General features: G+C 50.9%; 1 protein-coding gene across 4 annotated transcripts in view; it reads right to left on the reverse strand.

Moving 5' to 3' along the window:
• The window catches only part of LOC141476617 (CBP80/20-dependent translation initiation factor-like), a 135608-nt gene that overhangs the window by 17684 nt on the left and 93937 nt on the right, over positions 1 to 23987 (reverse strand). For all 4 annotated transcript variants that reach the window (XM_074165385.1, XM_074165388.1, XM_074165387.1 and 1 more), the window contains one exon: positions 1930 to 2085. In XM_074165385.1, coding sequence (XP_074021486.1) covers positions 1930 to 2085 — 156 coding nt within the window. The remainder of the gene's footprint in view (positions 1 to 1929; positions 2086 to 23987) is intronic.

The following is a 23987-nucleotide window of genomic DNA, read 5'->3' on the forward strand; positions in this document are numbered from 1 at the left end:
GAGATTGTACACAGGGAAGGGTAAAAAACCTATAATGAGCCCTACTACACCTTGTGAACCTGTCCCGAGGCACATGAAGGTCCCAAACCTTACAGGCCATAGTGGCACCTCCTCCTGTCCTGGGACACCAGCCCATGTGCTTTATGAAGCTCACCAAGGGATGAGCACTCTGCAGGATTAGGGGGTTTCCACCATCTCAGGAACACCTGGCAGGGCCAACCTGCGCCAATGTCCCTGTCCTCTCCTGGGTGCAGCTGGAAGAGCTCATCACTACCTCCTTGGCTGTGTCTACTGCCTGGCTTTGGCTCTGACAACCGTCTCAGTGCCTGGCACCTCTCACTGCTGCTATATAGGTGGTCCTGGTCTCCTGGGTTGGGCCTGTGCGTCAGGATTAGCCAATGGTGGCAAAAAATGGTGGCAAGATGAAAGCCCATCCCAGACCCACAGGTCACAGACTCCCGCAGAGCGAGGAGTCACACATCAACCATTTTGGGGTAGGAGAGTTGGAAGGCCCAGGTTCACCCATGCCAGCTAAGCTAAGAGTCTTCTTCTCTGACATAGGACACCATTGGGACAGAGCTGTCCTGCTAAGGAGCAGAGAGATGTATTTTTAAGAAGCAAATTTATGCATGACATCTTGATATAATTAGTAAAGGCTTTTTATGGAGCTGCCCTGCAGCAAGAAAATATCCCTGATACATGAAATTCATGTCCTTCTGCACACCTCTAGATCGCCACCGTGTCCCCACATACCGGCGAGGTGACAAGAGGGACCGTGATGGCATGGCAAGGGCAGACAGGAGTGGGCAGGGAAAAATCCTGGCAGAATCGGGGCTGGGATGTGTCATGATTGTGATGGGAAGCGGAGGGGAACGGGGACTTTGCCAGACGCCGAGATCTTCCCCGTAAGGTGACACATACCGCCGTGGGCAGGGATTTTGGGGAAGTTAGGCTATTCTTAGCGTCCTTCTCCCACCTCCTCCTCTGGATATGTGTGCCTCATCACGATGCCTGGACTCTTTCTCACCGCTACAGTCACCGTCTGCGAACCCTACCCACAATATAACTGCGAAGAGAAAATGTTTATGATGTGTTTGCATTCAGAGGAAACTTCCCATACGTGTAAAAAAAGTCATCACCGGCACTTTCTTTATCCTTCCCTTGCCCGAGGTCTAGGGGAGAACTTATTTTACAGTGAGTTATTTATGGCCCGACAGAAGCTCTAGTGACAATTTGAGATTCACAGCTCCAACCCTGGGCAAGGAAGCTGAATTTTTCTGAGAAAGTCTTCTCCAGACAGCAGCAGGAGACAAAACCGTCTTTAGAACAGCATGGGAGAAAGCCCTCTCCTGCTCTATCAAACATTAACACTTGAGTTGCCCTTTCTGACGGTCCTCACTGAGGTTTCTGCCACCACCTTGAACCGTGGGGAGCTCAGGCTCTGAAATGAGCTCATCAGGAGCTCAGGTTTTGCAATGTCCCCAGCCCTGCTGGCAGGGCTGGCTTTCTGCTGCACTAGGTGGGGAGTAAGGACAAATGGGACCTCATTGCTCTTCCTCTTTCCTCCCTTCCGTCTGTTTCATCTATTCAGGTGGCTTCACCTGCTTTTTAGAAGCTTTTTAGCCACTTCAGTGGGGATTTTTGCAACATTGGGATTTGCAAACTCAAAGGTTGGGTTTGCAATCCCAACACTTGGGCTCTGCAAACCCTTGGAGAAAGGGGTCTTGCTTGGAGCACATGCTGTTAAGTAGCAGAAACACAATATGCAGGAAAAACCCAAAAGACGTAGGTCCTTTTGAGCTGGGAAGTGTTGATGGTGGCAAAGCAAACCTCTAGGAATCCTAAAGCAAACATCTGTGGATCATGGGCACCTCAGCAATGGCTTGGAGAGGAGAAAGGTGGAGAAGGAGAAACTCTGAAGCCATTTACCTCCCTGAGGCAGGTATAAATGGGGCAGACAAGGACTCGAAAGGGTTCTCCGGTGCTGCTCCTCATGGTGCCGAAGACCTCGCAGAGAAAGGTGATGAACCCCAGCCAGCGCTCCACGTCCCGCTGCTGCAACTCCTCCCGCATGGTGAAATCCTTCTGCAAGAGGGACAGAGACAACAGGCTGCATCAGCAAAACCGCATCGCCATGGGAGAGGCAACGGCCATCTAGAGAGAGAGAATTAGGAGGAAATTGAAACTCGGGGTGGGGGTGGGGGGGGAGAGGAAGACAGACAGACAGACTGACTCTTTAGTAACAGCGGGGAGATTACTCAACGCCCGCGGAGCGGCTGGAATTTCAACACAGCAAAGCCACCAGAAAGCAGGTACTGTAGAAATATCACCAACCCCTGCAATAACTGTCACAGCTTGCGCTAGAGACAGTGTCCCCCGTGCCCTGCCCTCTCCCTCGGACAGACACGGGGGACTCTTTTGCATAGACACAGCAAAGATCATATAAAAGCAGCAACAAAGAGGTTAAATCACAGAATGATAGAATTGTCCAGGTTGGAAGGGACATTTAAGATCATCGAGTCCAACCATCATCCCAACACTGACAAAAACCACCACTAAACCCCTCAGCACCATGTATGCCTGGGTTTTAAATACCTCCAGGGATGGTGACTCCACCACTTCCCTGGGCAGCCTCTTCCAAGGCTTGACAACCCTCTCAGTGAAGAAATTTTTCCTAATACCCATCCTAAACCCTCCCCTGGTGCAACAACCTGAGGCTGTTTCCTCTTGTCCTGTTCCTTGGGAGAAGAGACCGACCCCCCCTGGCTACACCCTCCTTTCAGGGAGTTGTAGAGAGCAAGAAGGTCTCCCCTCAGCCTCCTTTTCTCCAGGATGAACACCTCCAGCTCCCTTGCCCTTCTCTGGACGTGCTCTAGCACCTCAATGTCTTTCTTGTAGTGAGGGGTCCAAAACGAAATGCAGAGGAAACTCAATGAAAGCTGGTGGCCTTGCTGGACTTGGTGCTCCAGGTGGACCTGCCCAGCCTGCTCATTCCCTTATCTTCAGCAGACCCATCTGGGGGCATCCTAATGGCCTGGCTGCTCCCTGGGGTCTCACAAAGTTACGGCAGAGACTGGCTCCCTGCCCGACCAGAAGAAGATCAGGGCAGCCTGGGCTTGGCATTAAAAGGTCACCCTGCTCCTGAGCTGACGGTTGCCATGACCGAGGATTATGCGAATGACGTGATTTATGGAGCAACATCAAGAAGAAGCACGCAGGGAGACAGAAGCGTGGGGAGAAAAAAAAGGGTTTGCCCGAAGGTAGGATGTGAAAGGGGATGTGTGTGTTGGGAATGGGCAGCAAAGAGCGAGGGGCAACACAGAAAAGCGAATTAAAAACTTTCTTTCTGGAGGATGGCACGAGAGAGTGCATCGCACTCAGAGCCAAGAGGGTTTTTCCCTGGGCTCTCGGTGACGCTGCAGAGCTTCTTGCAAGATGCCCCGCGCGATTTTGCTTGTCTGTCTCCATAGTGACCTCTCCTCGGCATTAAAAATCAGTAGACACCGAGCAGGGGAAAAAGAAAGAACGGGACAAGTTCGTTCTCAACACCGTACGTTCCCAGTGCGGGTTGCACAACGTTCAAAATCCGGCAACTCTAATAAATGATCTTTTATCTTTGTCATCTGGGTTTATTCCTACTGCTTGAGAAGAAGGGCTTTGCTGCTGAGAACCAACACCACCACCACCACCCCCCCCCACCATCCCTCTGCAAAGCCAGGGAGAGAGAGAGAGAAAAGCCACCGCACCGAAGTTCGCTCTCACGGCCCGGCCAAACACCCGGGAGGATCTTTCTTTTGAAGCAAAGGTAAGTAAAGCAGCTGCTAAAGAAATCCAGGCAAAAAAAAACCCGTGAGGATTATTTTCACGGCCCGACCGTACGCACAGAAGATCCAAGACGGGAGCTCTCGATATGTTTCATTACAAAAGGGAAAAAAAAAACAAAAAAAAAAAAAGAAAAAGAAAAAAATCATCTCTTTGCATATGCAGGAAAAGGACTTGTAAAATAACTGAGGCACTTGTTAACCAAACAGTGATGACTAATTCTTCTCTACACCCGTTTCTATAAGGCAATTGCCCAACTGTGTCTGCGACTCCGGAATCAACCTGTAGCCAAATCCTGCTGGGTCTTTGCAGACTCTCCGGGGGAGTTTGCAGGGTTTGTCCTTTCTTTCTCCAGCCAGTCCCCCAGGGCGGTGACGGAGGAGAGAGTTATTTGCCAGCTCAGGTTATCACCCCAGGGTTACCAAATTACTCGTACTGGAGTTTTCACTTGAATTTTACTTTAAAAAAAAAAAAGAGTCAAAGGCAAATGACAAACCTGAACATAGGAAGTTCCATCTAAACATGAGGAGGAACTTCCTTCCTTTGAGGGTGGCAGAGCCCTGGAAGAGGCTGCCCAGAGAGGTGGTGGAGTCTCCTTCTCTGGAGACATTCAAAACCTGCCTGGACGTCATCCTGTCCAGCCTGCTCTGGGTGACCCTGCTCTGGCAGGGCGGTTGGACTGGATGATCTCCAGAGGTCCCTTCCAACCCCTGCCTGTCTGTGATTCTGTGACCTCCTGACTATTGAGAAATAGTCCAAAGACCAAGCAAGAGCATCCCATGCCCCTTATCTGCACCATCAGGGATCTCCAGCCTCACCCATAGAGGTCACCCACTGGCCACTTCCACCCTGGGACAAAAAGCACCCTTTGAACCCTGGAGCTCTTCCTTGATGCTCCGAGACCTCTCCATCTCCTGGCACCAAGCTATCTCCTGCATCTCATGCAGCATCCCACCCGTCTCCAGCCCCCGGGCCATCCTGCCCCTCCTGGGCTGGATGCCTACCAGCAGCCCTCTTGTCCTGCCTGGCAAGGTCCATGCTGATGTGCCCGGGGAACTGGGCCATATTTTGGGATTCCTGGGGCATGCTGGGAAATTCCTAGCAGCTTGGGATAAACGTATGGGCTCTGTGGTCCCAGATTACTGGGAAAGAAAAAAAAAACCACCGCAGGAAACCCTCCTCCTTCCTGTTCCTGTTTCAAACATATCGCCCTGCTCCACAGCTTTGTAAGAGAGAAAACTGACTCTTCAAGTTTTTCTCTTAAAAAAAATATTTTCTGTAAAAAAACCCCATCAAACCAACCAACCAACCAACCAACCAAAAAATGTCCATAAAACAACCACCAAACCAAACTCAGCAGTCCTGGGTCAGGAGCTGGAGAGGGAGTGATGCCACTACCCAGCACCCTCTTTTTTTCATCCTACAGCACCCAGTGGGTGATGCCACCCAGCGGAGCCATCAATAAACGCTCTGCCCCCAACTTTGTAGCTGAAGAAGACCCCTGCAAAAGAAAAGGGACTGCTGTCTTCTCCCACCCCCCTCCTCAAGTCATGAAAAAGCTTGTGCAGACTTTGATGGACCCCCATGAAGGATGGAACACGGGATGGATGCAGAGGTCACCAGGAACATTTTCACCCAGAATGTGATACTGCGGAGGGAATAGTTTTGTTCCATTTGCAACCTCCGGTTGGGCCAAACTTCACAAAAGCAGATTGTTTGCATGTACTCTGCCAAAGGGGGGAGTGACACTGATTCCTTTGACAAAGTAGGAAAAGCGCCTTGCCAGAGGTAGGAATTGTGGTTTTTGGACCATGTCTGCTTACGGGCAAGAGTTGGGCTTGCCAGGAGCTGAATCTCCATGGTAGCCAGACTTGCAGTGCCAGGGGTCTCCTGAAGCAGCCTGAAAGACCCATCCGCTTTGGTCCTGCAAGGTGGTGCTACACCAGTGTCATGGCGAGCACAAGGAAGGTGGCCTGGGGAGCTTTGTCCTTACATTTGGCCTTCAGACAGCAGGTTTGACCACAACCATGGCACGCATAGATGGGCAAGCCAACATGAATGCCACCCATGCAGAAGTGTCCCACCTCCCTCAGGGTGCCCACATTTGAGGAGACCACTGCTGTCATCAAGTTGGTCAATGGAGTTACGGGTGCCGTTCACCTGGCTGCACGTCAGCCACGCTCCCAGCAGGACCCATCATGCTGGGCATGGAGAACGTGGAGAGCAACTCAATCGCTTCTCCAAAGGGTGTGCAACCAAAACGGATGAGCCAAACCAACAGCGTGAGAGAGGTGAAGAGCTAGCCGGTAGTGAATAGCGTCTCGGCAGAGAACAAAATCCATGTCCCGCGTGCCCAGGGGACATCCGATGGAGCCATGCCCTGACACACAGACCTCCACACCACTGATGAGAAGCCTTTGAGGAGGCTGAAGAGCGCTGAAACCAGACGGCCGGGTCACTGCCCTGCCCAGTGAACTTTTATTTGCTCTGGAAATGCCTCACGGAGTTATATAAAAATAACCTGTGGATTGGCTTGCCCCATGCTTAGGTGGTGATGTCAGGGCAGTAAGCAAATTATCTTTCATCAGTTTGGCTGTATTTTTAAACACAAATTGTATTACTAATTTGGGGGTGCCATGGCCTGTAGATAATCTGGGCGCATTTACTGGATGACCTTCCTTCAGCGCCGATAGTTTAAAATAAAATGTATTTATACCAGGTAGGAGGGTTGACCTCTCTTCTCTGCCTGGTTTGGGAGAAGAGTTCATCGGGAAACCACGCTGCAAGTGGGGGGATGCCAAGGAGACCTCTAAAGAGGTCTCATACAGGACAAGTTTGGGGCATAAACCTGAAGGCCAAGCATGCTCATCACGTTGGGCCTCATATGGTGTCCCCAGCACAGGAAGGACACGGACCTGTTGGAACGAGTACAGCGGAGGTCCACAAAGATGATCAGAGGACTGGAGCCCCTCTCCTATGAGGAGAGGCTGAGAGAGCTGGGGGGTTCATCCTGGAGCCCCTTCCAGTCCCTAAAGGAGGGCTCTAGGAGAAATAAGGAGGGACTCTTTATGAGGGAGGGGAGCCAAAGGACAAGGGGGAAAGGTTTTAAACTGAAAGAGGGGAGATTGAGATGAGATCTGGGGAAGAACTTCTTTGCTGTGAGGGTGGTGAGAGCCTGGCCCAGGTTGCCCAGAGAAGCTGTGGCTGCCCCATCCCTGGAGGGGTTCAAGGCCAGGCTGGATGGGGCTTTGAGCAACCTGGTCTGGCGGGAGGTGTCCCTGCCCAGGGCAGGGGGGTTGGAACTGGATGATCTTTAAGGTCCCTTCCAACCCAAACCATTCTACGATTCTATGGGTAGGTCAGGGGTGGCCCATGTTCATGCATGATAGATGGGCCATGGCTCAGCCTACCCTCTGATGTCCCCCGTTGGACACTTTCTAAGCTTGGCTGAAGCTCCTCATCTCAGTGTAGGTGCAGCTCATGCAACGCTATCCCTTCTTGGCCCAGACACGAGACCTCATCAAGACCAGGACCAAGCCAGAAGAGCCAAAAGGACTGGCTACTCCATGGGAGAGGAGGAAAATCCATCCTCTACCATTTTTGGTGGGCAGCAGAGCCAAGTGGGACCAGAAGGAGCATTTTGCCATCGGATCTAAGCCCTTGCTCCAGCCCAGACAGCTGCGGCCGAAAATTCATCCCTTGGGAGTTCACCACGCTATTTTTTTTTAAGACGAGTCCCAAATAACTTTTCCCCAGATCTGGGCCCACCGGCTTATGGCTGACTCCGTCAGCAGCGCGTTAGAGGGCAAAAGTTTAGCGTGGGCTAAAAAGGAGGGTTAATTTAAGCATCGCCACCTTCTGATGGAAAAAAAAAAAAAAAAAAAAAGAAGACAAAGTTGGGCTTGTTGCTCTGTAAACACAAGGGCTCTTCCTCCGGCAGCTCCGCTGTCCCCTGGTCTGCTGTTTATTCAGTCAGCGTCAAGGAGGCAGGAAATACTGAGTCAGAAATACTGGGCAAAAAGAAATATATAACGCTTAGATATCAGTGCTAGGCGCTATATAAAAAGCTGTGTTAAATACTTGATCTTACTGGCAACGTGCTACAAAAGGCTGGAGCCTTAAATGGCTCTTTGGAAAGGACCGAAGAGAAATAAAATGGGTTGGAGGAGGGAGGTGGTGGGTAGAGGCTGGGACAGCATCCATCCCTTGTGGCTGTCCTGGAGGAGGACACCCTCCTCCCCAACCCTTCCTAGAAAGTGCTCCAATAAATGACATTTTGTACACTTAACATTGCTGCATTATCAGGGAATCACAGAATGGGAGGGGTTGGAAGGGACCTCTGGAGATCATCCAGTCCAATCCCCTGTCAAAGCAGGTCCACCCAGAGCAGGTTGCACAGGAACGTGTCCAGGTGGGTTTTGAACGTCTCCAGAGATGGAAACTCCACACCCTCTCTGGGCAGCCTCTTCCAGGGCTCTGCCACCCTCACAGGAAAGAAGTTCCTCCTCATGTTTAAGTGGAACTTCCCATGTTCAAGTTTGTGCCTGTTCCCTCTTGTCCTGTCCCTGGGCACCACTGAAAAAAGACTGGCCCCATCCTCCTGACACCCACCCTTGAAGTATTTATAGGCGTTGATCAGATCCCCCCTCAGTCTTCTCTTCTCCAGACTAAAAGACCCAAGTCCCTCAGCCTTTCCACATCAGAGAGATGTTCTAGTCCCCTCATCATCTTCGTAGCCTTATTATTCCCCGTTTATAATTTAAATAATTCTTGTGTTTAGGTCCTGGCGTGGAGGAGGCTCTGGAGCATGGCTTTGCCTTCTGGGGAGTATAACCCAGTGAGATGAGTAGTTTAGAGCACTGATGTTCAGAAGAAGCTCAAGAGGTGCTGGAGAAACCTGTGGCAGCACCAGGGAGTGATCAAACACATCCTCCCATGGATGTCCAGGGTCTCACTGAACATCTCAAAGCAGAGCTACCACCCACAGCCTCATCGGGAACATCTCACTCCACATGGACACCACTACACAAGTTCCTTCACTGTGCTAAAGCACTGGAGAAGGTGAGACACGAGGTGGGACCATCAGCTCTTCCATGGGCTCTGCTCTTCCTCCAACCACCCACAGCAACACTCCCAGTACTGCATTGACACTCCCTGAGGCGTGAACCATACCGAGACCCCACCACCCCATCCCTGTCCATGCTACTGCCACCACAGGGACAATAAGACAAAGCAGAGTAAGACGATGATAGAAACCCTGCTTTGCGCCAACAGCTTCCACGCAGGAAACAGCAGCGCAGGAGACTGAGGTTTGTTTCCAGTCCTGTGGGGGCTCCCATCACCTCTGTACCCTGATTTCCCAGCTGGCAAACGGGAACGATTTACTCACCTTCCTCTGCAAAGTGCTTTGGGGCGTGTGACTGAGACACGCAAATCACGGCAGTTATTATTACTCCAACAAAGGAGCTATTGACATTTAAAGCAGATAAAGCTTTTAAATTACAGATGACACCCTGTGCCCAGCCTTCGCAAAGGTCCCGGCTTCACCCACCCATGAGGCATTTCACTCCCACAGACTTTCATCACGCCGTTTCCTCCAAGCTGGATCTGTACCAGATGAAGGTGCAGCGGCTTCTTCTCGGGGTCACTTTGGGAAGTGCAGCAAATCCTACCAGTGGCCTTCAGCGTGGACTTGGTTTCACGATGGCCACAGCTTGGTGAAGGTTTCTAATCACAGAGGTCTCCAAAATGCGTCGCATGGTGAAGGTCCAGGTTACCAGGACTGTGACCACTGCCCTGTGGGCACCTACCACCCATCAGCCGACCACCAGATGATCTATAACTTGCATTAAATGCCACTGACTGATTCTACAAGAACAACTCACCAGAGATCTTGCAGCCATCGGACAGACACAAATAGTGCTTATTCTTCTCAAAAGGATTTGGGCAGGAAGGCGAAAGTAAGGTCAGAAAACTCCTGGTTCTTCTAAAGGAGATGCCAAGGAAATTCCCAAGATTAGGAACATCCATGAATTTCAAAATCCTCATGTTTGGGTAACCGAGTCAGCTGACAACCAGAGCCAACAGGAGCTGTGGGTACTTCCTGTGTCTCCAAACACCCTGAGGTGACCAAGCGGGTGGTCACTTGAACTTCCTGCCCCCTGGTCTCACCACGACCTCACCGTCTGGCTCCAAATCTGGGATCGAGAGCAACGACCCACCCAACGTGGGCGTCTCACGGCTTGACCCAGCAATGTCTCCGAGGTCCTCAGAGGCTGCAGAGGCGCAAGCAGTTAATTATTGATTTAGTTGAGGTTTAAAGTGCCCTGGTGGGGACATAATGATGGATGTGCCAACAGAAAAGCAATGGTGATAACCTAGCAGTTTCTAGAGATCTTGGAGCACTGTCTCAGTGGAAGCTCTGAGATGACCAGGAGGGTGAAGCAGCATGGTCTGCACACCACAAACACCATTTTGTCTTGGTGTAAAAATCTTCTTTAATGACCCTCTGAGTGCAGAGAAAGCAGAGTGAGGAGAAGAGGCAGCTCAAAGGAAACCCCCTGGTCTCCTGTTATCTCCTTCTCCTTTTCTCTTGTGGAGGGGAAGCATCAGAATTGAGATGTGGCCACATCCTGGGAAGACCAGAAGACCTGTCCCACAGGTCAGCAGAGTTTACCGTTCAATTGGAGCAAACCTCATTTCCACCAGAACACATTCGCCTCTCTGCTGAGTTACCAACACTTATCCCATGTTATCCATGTTTCTCCAAGTAATTTTCAAGTAGGACAATACACAGAGCAGAAATACTCTGGAAAAGAGAGTGGGATGCTCTGGGAGCTCTAGTTGCTTCACCGGAGGATGTCTGCCAGCACCTCCTCCACCAGTACCTAGGTGACAGAGTTGTCTTCCTCCTTACTTCACTTTTTATTGCTGCCTTTCCTATCTAGCACCTTCCCGGATTCCCAAACACGTGCCAGGGTGTCAGCTCGGCTGGATAACAGCACTTTATCACCACTTTAAAGCCCTGTTATCCCAGGAACCCAGACACAACCGCACAGCAAAACGTCATCGCCTGCCCCGGCCAGATCCTACAGCGAGCAGAGGGACACGGACCAACAGGAGGACACACGGACACAGGGAGCTAATGATACCCTTTGAGAGCCAGAAGCCAACCTCTCAGTCCTGTGGAGAGGAACTGGTGGAAAAACAAGGGGCCACGAAGAAATACAAATTAATTTTCTTGCTGGGTTGTCGTCAGAATAGCAAGGACCCAGTTCGACCCAGTTCAACCCAGTTCGACCCAGCCCTGCAGACACACCATGGCTGTAATGCCCGGAGGAGGCAGCTCCCACTCGGCAGGTTGGCTCCTCCGGAGTGTTGCAGAAGATCCTCATTATATTTGTTTATAATGAGTCCCGGTGCTGCGGGAACCCTGAGGCAGCGACGTGGCCTTTGCCTTTGTGAGCGCGCGTGGGAAAACCTCGGGCCACCTTCGGATGTTGGGACAGGTTGTGAATCCTCTCCCGGGCAGTCATGCCCTGAGATGGGGACAAAGCATCCGTGTCCCAAGAGCATCCCGTCACCAGGTCAGCAATCCCTTCCCTGCTACACGGAGGTGGTGGGAAGAGAGGGAATCAAGCACAGTGGATCCCTGCCCATCCCAGCATCCCCAGCATGGAAAAATATATTAATATAAATGTCCTTGCCCACAGGCCACGTTCCCCAAAGCATGAGCTCAGCATAAAACCATGCTGGTTTGAAGAAAACCCCCCAAAAAGTGTGTAGGGGATGTTTTATATGGGTGGGAATGGTTTGATGGGCAGTTTTCAAGCCCTTCCCAGCATCAGGGCAAGGTCTGAGCCTCGACACCATCCCCAGCATCTACTCAGAGGCCACTTCTGTCCCTGATAAAATGTCCATCCCATGCCCAATGTCAACTTGGGATGACAACGAGGACCTCGATGGAGCCTGATGGATGGATCCTGCTTGCAAATGCCACATGGACGTGCTGAGGGGTCTACGGGGACAGGCCAAGTTTGCAAACAGGGATATAAGAGGAGGAAAAAGTGGCCGTGGAGGCAGGTGCTGCATCATCCAGGCACTGTGGCTGGATCATCACAGAATCACAGGATGATGTGTGGTTGGAAGGGACCGCTGGAGATCATCTAGTCCAACCCTCCTGCCAAAGCAGGTCCATCCAGAGCAGGTTACACAGGAACGCACCAAGGCGTGTTTCGAATACCTCCAGAGAACGATCTCTCTGGGCAGCCTCTTCCAGGGCTCTGCCACCCTCAAAGGGAAGAAGTTCCTCCTCATGTTCAGATGGAACTTCCTATGGTCAAGTTTGTGCCCGTTAGCTCTTGTCCTGTCACTAGGCACCACGTTCCTGGGTGTCTGGGAGCTAGCAGCAGGATGCTTTCCCTGTGGGATGCTAAGACCTTTCTCACGAGTCAGTGATTGGTGGTGCTTCACCATGGAGTGGGACCATCAATCTGCTGAACTGGCTGGGGAGTGTAAGACACCAAGGCTTGACCTCTGCTTCTCTGCAAGCCAGGACCTATCGATGAATGAAGCCCTGGTAGCCTCCCCCATCTCCAAAACCTGCCCCTAAGGTGGAAGCCCCCGAGCTGGTTGGTGCAGGAAAGCAGACAACCTTTGGGTGGACCTCAATGCACACAGATGGCTACAAACACGTCCCAAGAGGCATGAGGCATTATAGAATTGAATGTTTTGGGTTGGAAGGGACCTTTAAAGGCCCTCTAGTCCAACCCCCCTGCCATGGGCAGGGACATCAACTAGATCAGGTTGCTCAGAGCCTCATCCAAACTGGCCTTGAATGTTTCCAGGGATGGAGCATCTACCACCTCTCTGGGCAACCTGGGCCCATCTTTCTTCTAAGCCCCCTTTAGGGACTGGAAGGGGCTCTATGATATCCCCGGAGCCTTCTCTTCTCCAGGCTGATCAACCCCAACTCTCTCAGCCTGTCCTCACAGCAGAGGGGCTCCAGCCCTCGGAGCGTCTTTGTGGCCTCCTCTAGACCTGCTCCAACAGGTCCATGTCTTTCCTGAACTGAGAACTCCAGAGCTCCCTTATGGGCCAGAATTCTTGGCTTTCTCCTTTAAAAGAAAGCGAAAAAAAAGGGAGATGGATGCATGAAAATGCAGCGGGTGGGAGAGCACGGGGGGTCCTGCAGGCAACCGGCCAGATTCACTGTGGGATGGGCTTCTTCTCTTCATCTGCCCAGAGATTGAACCGCAAAGGCGAGGAGGGAATCGGAGGAGTTAACAGCCTCGCAGCCAGAGATATTCGTGGCACCCAGAGTTCATGTAAAGTTTCATACCGGGACCCTTTTCTAAATTCTTTTGGTCATGGGAGAAAACATTGCAACTGTTTAGTCTGCAGGGAGGTGGTGGCTCTGGCCCAGCACTCAACGTCGCTGGGCAAACACGCCGGAAAACAAAGGGGCTGACAACCCTCTTATCTCCTCCTCCTGCTTTTCACCCCGTCGCTCCCACCGCCGTGGCCAAGCATCCCGTGGGCATCGGGTGCCAGAGCTCCCCGCTGGAAACGCAGCTCTGGGCTCCCTGGGATGGGGGACAAGCCACCACGGAAAGCCACCACCTGGAGGTGAAGTACCAGCCTGCTAAAAAAAGCTATTTACACAAAAGAGCTCAGAAAATCTTTCTCAGGGGTTAATATTTACAAATCCTATGAAGCCAGGGAGCTTCTGCTATAGCAAATATTGTATTTGGCTATTTTTTTAATATTTTTTTAAATGGATGTAAAAAGTGCATTCATCTTTTCTGAAGATGGAGGTACGGAGTGCGCACTACACGCCCTGCAACGCCTCCGAAGCTGCCCGTCCGCGCTGGAAAAGCTGGGATTACGGAATGGAGTTGCAGAAAACAACATTAACCTGCAAAACCCCCTCGATCCACTCCCCGCCCCCCCCCCCCCCCCCCCAAATTTCCATCTCTAAAGGGATGCTCGTGATTTCCACGGTATATTTTCCAGCATATTGGCAGACTGCGAGCGTCACCACGTAAAACCACCGGACGGCACGGGCTGGAATATTAAAGAGGCTCAAAAAAACACACCTTACTCTTATTTTAACGAAGCAGAAATGGAAAGGTTTTGTTTTTCAAGGTTTTGACACTATTTCTTTAGCCGGCGCACATTTTGCTCTCGCTGTCTTCGATTCCAGTTCCTGCTGCTCCTGGACTGGAAGCCACATCGCTGGGGTCCCAGCGCTGCCAGAGATGTTCCTCCTAACCTCTCTTTATTCAAAAAATAATATGTGGAGCAAATAATTAAAAAAAGAAAAAAAAAAACCCAAAAGAAAGTCGGAGGGATTTATCACTGGGAGGGGAAAAGGAAAGCTTCCTTTGGTTTTGGATGCAAAGGTTTTGGATGCTTGGTAAGGGGGGAGAGCATGGGGGGGACCCCATGGGTGGCAGCACCGTTGATGAGACCAGAGGATGTATCACGATGGGGTGGCATCATCCAGCCAGGCATCATCTGGTCCTGTCCTCAAGACTCGGACGCTGTGTTTCGTACCGGTATCAGCCCTGGCCAGGTGTGGGACAAGGATCCGAAACAATCCTCACGTGTCCCATTCCTCACACCCAGCGTATCCTCTGGCTCCTCCGCTCCCGGGGACCGGTCCCACCAAAGCCACTTCACGTCATCGTTTTGCATCTGCTTGTTTAAATGTCAGCAGCAGGAAAAGATGCGGCTGTGCCAAACGATACCCTCGGGGGGAGGTAAAGGGGACGTGGACTCCAGGGCAGCACTGATCCTCCCGATCCAGATTTTGACAGGTAGGTCCACACAAAAATATCCAGCAGTGAAAAAAATTAAGCCTAAGCCTGGCTGGGGGATGCCGAGGGTACCCACGCTGCGACACCCACGCTGCAGGTCCCACGGGACCGTCCCTCCAGGGTGCCACCGCAGCTGTAAAGACCAGCCAAAATCCGCCCGGGGCAGGATGTGCTGGAGCATGTCAATCAAACCCACTCAGCAGGAAACCGAATTTGGTACAAATTCTTGTGGCGCAGTTAGAAATCCTTAAAAAAAAGAGATTTCCTGCTTTTGAGCACAAGAGCATCCCCCACGTATTCCATGTGCCCGTGCCCGAGTGATGCCAGGGATGGGCAAAGCACAACCTATCCCATTTTCCCCCCCTTCCCAAGAAAGAAAAAGAGGTGCTGCCCTCTCCAACGTCCTTCTGCCCAAACCCCAGCTCTGGGCTGACGCTGGCGCCTGTGTCTGCTCTGGCCTTGGCTCAGGAGGTGATGTCCCTGGCACCAGCCTGCTCCTCTGCCAGAAGGATGCTTCATCCCCTGGAGATGTGGGATGGGTCCCAGGCAGGGTGATGCATCCCCGGGTCCCAATGAGCTTCCAAAAATCCTGTTCCCAGGCGAAGGGAACCAGCTAAGGGCAGGGCTGGGGATGGCAGGGTGGCAGCAGGGCTCTTCCAACCCCGCAGCATCCCAAAATCCCTACCTCGGGGCGGCGGCAGCAGCCTGAGCCGGATTTATGCTGGAGCAGATGGTCTGGCAGGAGGGTGCCTTAGGCCGGCTGAGTCCCTGGGCTGGCAGGAACGTGCTCCTGCATCCTGGGGTAGGATTTGAGCCTTTCGGGAGAAAACAGAGAGCCGGAGCTGATGCCTGTCCAGTCGGGTCTGAGGGGATCTCAACACTGAAGTGCCCCCCCCGCCTTAGTTCAGTGGGTGGAGGGGGGTCCTCAGGCATTTCCAGGCATTTCCTCCCCTCTCAGTCAATGGATAAATGGATTTTGAGGCTGTTTTTTTTTTTCCTGCCTCTCCTGTGAAAGCCCCAGGGGGACCCTGCGTGGCCCTGAGCATCCTCACCCACCAGCAATGGTTGGGTGCAGCTAGAAGCCCACCCTGCCGGTAGTCCGCTGCCTGGATCTGGCCCAGAGCTGCAGGCAGGGTGCAGGCAGGGTGCAGGCAGGCTGCACAGTCTGCAGTCTCCACCTAGAGCCCGGCTGAGCCTCTGCTCCACAGCAGAAACAGGCAGCAGAAACAGGCAGCAGCTCAGCCAGGGATGCTCCTGACATTCCTCGCCACCACCCTACGGGACCAAGAGGAACCTCCGCTGAGTCCCACCACCGCTGGAAGATGGCCAGGTAGGGCATCCACTGGCCAGAAGAGATGACGGGACACCAAGTACCATCCCTGAGGTCACACCACGTGCTGGAGCAGGGTCTGGTCCCCACCATGGGAGCCTCCAGGGTTAAAAAGTGCCAGAAGAAACCACACGCAACTTATTTACAGAGTGATGGCTATTTTTTCACGACACACTTGAGCATTGCAATATAAGATCTTACCAGCACATTGAACTAAACACCTTTTCCATGCAGAGATGTGAGCACGGCTGCGTTGGATGGACTCCAGCCCCCAGGGCAGTGGGGACAACGCCTTGGAATCCCCGGTGATGCCCTGTGGCCACCTCCAACTGCAACTCAGCTTCTCAAGGGGCTGCAAGCCCTGAAAGCCATCCCTGGGCTTGGGCTGAGGACTGATGTTCAGTATAAACATGCAGCTGATTTAATTTGGGGTCAAGCTGAGCTTTTCCCAGCTTGGAGGGCTCCGTGTGCTTGTGGGGCACAGCTCCTGGCCCCATCCCCTCCTTCCTGTTGGTGGGAAATTGTTGCCTTTTTGTTTGCACTCCATTAAAACCCCAGATCTTGGGTTAAATCCCTTTTTGCGTTCCATTAAACACCTCCTCATCTCACCACCAACCTCTGAGGAGGCGATGCCCAACCCTCCCTCACCCCTGCCACATTCCTGTGTCATAGAATCATAGAACCATAGAACGGTTTGAGTTGGAAGGGACCTTAAAGACCATCCAGTTCCAGCCCCCTGCCCTGGGCAGGGACACCTCCCACCAGACCAGGTTGCTCAAAGCCCCATCCAGCCTGGCCTTGAACCCCTCCAGGGAATGGGGCAGCCACAGCTTCTCTGGGCAACCTGGGCCAGGGTCTCACCACCCTCACAGCAAAGAAGTTCTTCCCCACATCTCATCTCAATCTCCCCTCTTTCAGTGTCAAACCCTTCCCCCTCATCCTATGGCTCCCCTCCCTGATCAAGAGTCCCTCCCCAGCTTTCCTGGAGCCCCTTGAGGGACTGGAAGGGGCTCTAAGGTCTCCCCGGAGCCTTCTCTTCTCCAGGCTGAACCCCCCCCAACTCTCTCAGCCTGTCAGGGAAAGGCTGCGAAGGAGCTGGATGGCACCTACAGCCATGGCTCCGCTTGGGAAAAGCGGCGAGTTTAAAGCTTGTAGCTCGATATTTAATCCGGGGCTCTCCAATAACTCCCAGACCCGCATGGGACCCGTCTGCCAGCGGCTCCCGTAACCTCCACGGCGAAGCCGAGCGAGTGTTATTACTACTCGGACGGGTGGCGATGGCTTGGCCAGACTCACGGGTAACGACGGGGCCAGAACTAATTGATGCCCGGCTCTGCCCTTCACCTGCCAGGGGGCGGGCAGGGTGCCAGCCCCCCTCCCCTAGCTCCCTCTCCTGCCCGCTGCCCACACTTGCACAGGTTACATTTGGCCCCGGATAACTACGGTAAAGAATAGAAAAAATTGTAATAAAATATTAAAAATATAAAACGATTAAATACAATAAAGGAGAAAAATATAAATACAAACCGACAGAATTATTAAAAATTAAATAATAATAAAACCACGATAATTAATAATCTGTTTCAGAATTACAGAGCATCTTCAGAGATACAATTGGGGTCAAACGCGAGGAAACAGGTCTCCTTCCTGCTCCTCCTTTTCGCGGTGTGTGAGAGCAGGAGGATGCAGGCAGCTGGGGATGCTCCTCAGAGCCACCCACGGAGCTGCTCTCCCTGTCTCCCTCCTAGGCCGTATATATTCTATGTATATATGTGTGTGCATGAATTTAGAATTGTCTTTGAATTCCTTCAGTGTACAGAAAATAAATCGCATCTGCAAAGGTGCATTTCGCAGGTGAGTCCCACCACGGTTTACAAAACCAGGACAGAGCTGTCAGCATGGAGTACTGTGTCCAGCTCTGGAGTCCTCAGCACAAGAAGGACATGGACCTGTTGGAATGGGGCCAGAGGAGGCCATGAAGATGCTGTGATGGCTGGAGCCCCTCTGCTGTGAGGACAGGCTGAGAGAGTTGGGGGTGTTCAGCCTGGAGAAGAGAAGGCTCCAGGGAGACCTTAGAGCCCCTTCCAGTCCCTAAAGGGGCTCCAGGAAAGCTAGGGAGGGACTCTTGATCATGGAGGGGAGCCATAGGATGAGGGGGAATGATTTCAAACTGAAAGAGGGGAGATTGAGATGAGATCTGGGGAAGAACTTCTTTGCTGTGAGGGTGGTGAGACCCTGGCCCAGGTGTCCCAGAGAAGCTGTGGCTGCCCCATCCCTGGAGGGGTTCAAGGCCAGGTTGGATGGGGCTTGGAGCAACCTGGTCTAGTTGTAAGTGTCCCTGCCCAGGGCAGGGGGATTGGAACGAGATGATCTTTAAGGTCCCTTCCAACCCAAACCATTCTATGATTTTGTGATTCTATTTCTGGCCTTGGGTTTTGCTCCAGGGACCTTGGGACCTCTTCTTCCCCTTAAATGCTATCTATCAGTGAAGCAACCAACCTCTCTCATGTCTCTAGGGCAATGTCTTTTCCAAGACAAGTAGTACCACTGTTTTCTGTGCACAGACTGGACCATCTCTAATTAAATTAAATTAAAAACAGCCACGGAAATAGGGTTGATGGGTTTTGCACTCAATGCTGGACATGGTATACAGGTCAGATGCTCTCCAGTCACGCTCAGATCCTCCTGCTGCCACCACTGTCAAACCACAAACCATTCCTCGGCGAAGACCCAGACCTTAGTCATGTTAAGGGGGGAAAAAATATGCCTTTCAGCATTAGCCACGTGTATCTTCCATGTCCCAATTCCGACAGTCTCCACTCACATTACCACCCTTGGTGTCTTCATCCTCAGAACCCCTACAATGCAGAAACACCCTGATTTACTGAAAGGAATCAATCAATTCTCCAGTACCTAATCCCACAACATCTACACCCCATGAAGGGGTTCAACCTAGACTTTCCTCTTCCATCCTCTACCTGGACTGACGACAACAGAGTTTTGGCCACCTTCCTGGTTGAGAACCTCCAGAAGTAGTCACCCCAACAATCTCAAACCCAACTGAGTCCACCAAAACCCGAGTGCAGCCTCTACCAAAAACCCCGGGATTCATAGAATGGTTTGGGTTGGAAGGGACCTTGAAGATCATCCAGTCCCAATCCCCTGCCCTGGGCAGGGACACCTCCCACTAGACCAGGCTGCTCAAAGCCCCATCCAACCTGGCCTTGAACACTTTAGGGCATGAATTAAGGTGTGCCATAGGGTATGCAATAGTAAATGCAATAGGGTATTCAATAGGCCACATATTAGGGTATACCATAGGGTGTGCATTAGGGTATGGATTAGGGTATGCAATAGGGTATGCCATAAGGTACGCACTGGGGTGTGAATTAGGGCATGGATTAGGGTATAGATAGGGTATACCATAAGGTATGCATTAGGGTATGGATTAGGGTGTGCCATAGGGTATGCAATAGGAAATGCAGTAGCGTATGCAATAAGGTATGCATTAGGGTATGCATTAGGATATACCATAGGGTATGTAATAGGGAATGCAATAGGGTATGCAATAGGGTATGCATTAGGGTATACCATAGGGAATGCATTAGGGTGTGCATTAGGGTATGCATTAGGGTGTGCATTAGGGTATTCAATGGGGTATGCAATAGGATATGCATTAGGGTATGCAATTTGGTATACATTAGGGTATGAGTTAGGGTGTGCCATAGAGTATCCAGTAGAGTATCCAACTAGGTATCCAATAGGGTTTGCTGTAGGGTATGCCATAGGGTATCCAATGGCGTATTCAATAGGGTATGCCATAGGGTATACTGTAGGGTATCCAATGCTATTAAATAGGGTACACTGCAGGGTACGCCGTAGGGTATCCAGTAGAGTGTCCAATAGGATATTCAATAGGGTATGCTGTAGGGTATCCAAATGGATATTCAATAGGGTATGCCACAGGGTATCCTGTAGGTTACCCAGTAGAGTATCCAACAGGATATTCAATAGAGTATGCCATAGAGTATACTGTAGGGTATCCAATAGAATATCCAATAGGATATTCAATAGGGTATGTCATAGGGTATCCAATAGGATATTCAATAGGGTGTGCCACAGGGTATACTGTAGGGTATCCAATAGGATATTCAATAGGGTATGCTGTAGGGTATGCCATAAGGTATCCAATGGCATATTCAATAGGGTATGCCATAGGGTGTCCAATAGAGTATCCAATAGGATATTCCATAGGGTATGCTGTAGGGTATGCCATAGGGTATACTGTAAGGTATCCAATAGGATATTCAATAGGGTACGCTGCAGGGTATGCCATAGGGTATCCAGTAGAGTGTCCAATAGGATATTCAATAGGGTATGCTATAGGGTATCCAGAAGGATATTCAATAGGATATACCATAGGGTATGCTGTAGGGTATCCAACAGAATATCCAATAGGATATTCAATAGGGTACGTCATAGGGTATCCAATAGGATATTCAATCGGGAATGACATAGGGTATGCCATAATGTATCCAACAGAGTATCCAATAGGATATTCAATAGGGTATGCCATAGGGTATGCTGTAGGGTATCCAATAGGATATTCAATAGGGTATGCTGTAGGGTATGCCATAGGGTATGCCATAGGGCATCCAATAGAGTATCCAATAGGATATTCAATAGGGTATGCATTAGGGTATGCTGAAGGGTACCCAGTAGACTAGCCAATAGGATATTCAATAGGTTATGCCATAGGGTATGCCGCAGGGTATCCAACAGGGTGTGCACCAGAAATAGCCCTTCTCCATCGGCACCGAGGCGTTTCCAACCGCGGGGATGCAGCAGGCGCTGGCTCTGGCTACAGGCCAGCGGCGTGCCCTGCTGCGGGGGCTCTGCCGCTCTTGTGTCGAGATGTGCATTTCCTGGCGGTGTGGGGTTGTGGTGTGGTTTTTTTTTTTTTCTTTTTTTATTTTTATTAAAAGAAGGTATCAGCCTTCTGTTTGATGTGCTGTTGGCCGCGGTTGCTAAGGGGAGCAGTGTACAATTACAGCCCCGGTGATGTCCACTCTAATAATACCCTTGGCTCTGCATAGCTCGGATGCAGACACAGCTCTGCTATAAAGAGCACGGCCGTTTCAACAGAGGAATACGCCAACTTATGTTACATGCGAAGGGTTTGGGGCATGTTGCTTAACACCCCCCCCCCACTGAAAAATAAAAAAAAAAAAAGGCAACTCAGCCTGGACATGCCAGTGAGTGAAACTATGACAAGGAAAAACCTCTTTCAGGAGACTTACTTTCAATTTATTAATTAAGAAGGAATTTCTAGAAGGGTTATGAAACCATGTTATGTATCCACCAAGATGTTCTTGTTCCATCCTCCCAAGCTCAGAATCACAGAATCACAGAATCTTCTAGGTTGGAAGGGACCTTCAAGATCATCTTGTCCAACCATCAACCTAACTGACAAAAATAAACACCCACGAAACAACAAAATGCAACACCATCACTAAACCATATCTCCCAGCACCATGTCAACCTGTCTTTTGAACACTTCCAGGGATGGTGCCTCAACCACCTCCCCGGGCAGCCAATTCGGCCAGGTCCATCCCAAGGGCTTGGGCAGCCCAAAACGGCTCCTTGTACCAAACTCAATGAGCAGAAAATCAAACCCAATTAACCCCCACCCAGTGCCGAGCTCTTGTGTGGCAGCATCTTCCTGAGCTTGACCAGTTGCTCACCCCAGGACTCCCCTTTCTGCCTCTCCCTTCAGCATCCTGAAAGGTTCGCAGCACCCAAATTCAAGCCTCGGCCAAGATTTGGGACCAAAACAAAGAATGAGGGATAAATTCAAAGAGAATTTTCCCCAATAGGTCCCTTTAGAGCCTGAAATGGTGTAACCCCGGCCGGGGGGATGCTCTGCAGAGGAAGATGCCAGCAGGGAGGGGGGTGACGATATGGCATTCCTACGCCGCGGCGCTGGCATCTGTTTTGGGATCAAAACAAGTCCCCTGAGTTAAGCTGCAAAGACGTGCACCCCGAGTGCGAGCACCTCGTCAAACAGCTGAAAATATAAGAGGAGCCAGGTTAAAAGGAGAGTTTATTGCCTATTCTACGAGAAGAATCCTTGCTGGATATAGGGATGCTGTCTATAGGTACCGGGATGCTGGTGGGGTGGCTCAACGAGTTAATATATTAATTTATGAGATCCCCCGGAGGGGCTGAGCCGTTGCCATCGCAGTCCCAAGAGAAAGGGACAAACAAGCCCCTACAAAACAGGAGCATCTGCCGGGAGCAGATGGGGGGGGGGGGGGGCGAGCGGTCCAGCCCCAGGCGCCAGCAGCGCAAGGGGAGGGAGGGAAGGGGGGGGGATCACGTTGATCCCGATTTATCACACCCCGGCAGAGTAATTCCCCAGCTCGCCGGTGGCCAGCAAGCCGAGCTCCTTACGTCCGGGGATCAGATTAGTCTGAAAGGTGCTAGAGAGACATAAATCCAGCTCTAGAGCAAGCGTTTTATTAAAAGTTTCTTCTTTTTTTTTTTTTTTTTTTTTTTTTCTTTTTAATTAATGGTAAATATTATGGTTGGACTAGATGATCTTAAAGGTCCCTTCCAACCTAGACAATTCTATGATTCTAAATTACCTAGGAATGGCTGATGGGAAATATCTGAGAGCGGAGGGGCCGGGACTGGAATTGGGCGATGTTATATCATCAACCATATATATCAATCTATCATATTGATATTGAAATATCAACATTGTATCATCAACCATATATCAATATATTATATTAATACATGAATACATCGAGATGATATCCATATTGCTCCAAAAATCCGTATTTTATCTAAAACACCCATATGTTATCCGATAGTGCGTACTCCTATCGATAATATATCATCAAGCAATACCATCAACCCCCTTATTTCACATCAAGGCAACTGCGATGAGTATTTTGGGCTTCAAACCCGGGTCTGTCTCCAGTCAAGGGTTATCAAGCCTGAACGTAACACCAAAATTCCCAGTTTACGGCTCGACCAAAGCATTGCATGAATCTGCGTGAATGCATCCGATGTTTTTGCCTGGAAAAAGAAACCGCGCTTGGAGACAGTCAAAAACCTTTTCTATCAGAAAGGAAACGTTAAATTATTTAATTTCACGCAGCACTTTGCTTTTGACCTGCAGTGATCTGTCACCTTTTGCCCCGTCGAGATATTTTTAATAGATGTGCAATTTGGGGCTGAGTAAATCCCTTTCGCATATTTTTTCTACGCTCCAGCGCTTGAACTCGGTCTCACCCCTGCTCAGTCTTTGCATTTCATTTCTTCCCAGCTTTCCACAACGGACGCCATGGTCCCATCACGCCGAGACTGGTTACGTGTTCCTGGAAAGCACTTTGGGGCTCTCTGGAGATATGAGATATATTATTTATCCTTCATTCATGCTATGAGGAGGTGAATGTGAAGCCAGTTGTTATTGCACATGATGCTACAGTGGAAGTAGGTCTACTGGGTCAGTTTGGAGGGGTGGAAATGCTGGGACAAGAGAAGAAAACAAGTTGGAAGACTATTCCCTAACCCAGAAGGACTTCCATCACCCTCAATTTTTGGATAACGCCCTGCTGTTCCCTGGCCATCGCTCCTGGACTTTATTTTGGATTTCTTAGCATTGCTCAGTCAAATGGGGGAAGATACAGGAATGACCTGGCATGGGAAAAGCGGGATGTACGGAGGGTTTGGAGCTCACTCCAGTCCCTTGCTGCTAAATCTGGGACTGATGCTGATGGCAATTCGTCTCCTCCTGCTTTATAGATAGGAAAAGTCACTGCCTAGGACATGTAATGGGCAGATGTGTCTGCTGCCCAAGGACTGGTGGATGAGAAGCTCAACATGAGCCAGCAAAGTGCACTGGCAGCCCAGAAAGCCAACCGCATCCTGGGCTGCATCCCCAGCAGCGTGGCCAGCAGGGCCAGGGGGGGATTCTGCCCCTCTGCTCCGCTCTGGGGAGACAC

The sequence above is a fragment of the Numenius arquata genome, chromosome W, assembly GCF_964106895.1.
Source record: "Numenius arquata chromosome W, bNumArq3.hap1.1, whole genome shotgun sequence".
NCBI classification, from domain to species: Eukaryota; Metazoa; Chordata; class Aves; order Charadriiformes; family Scolopacidae; genus Numenius; species Numenius arquata.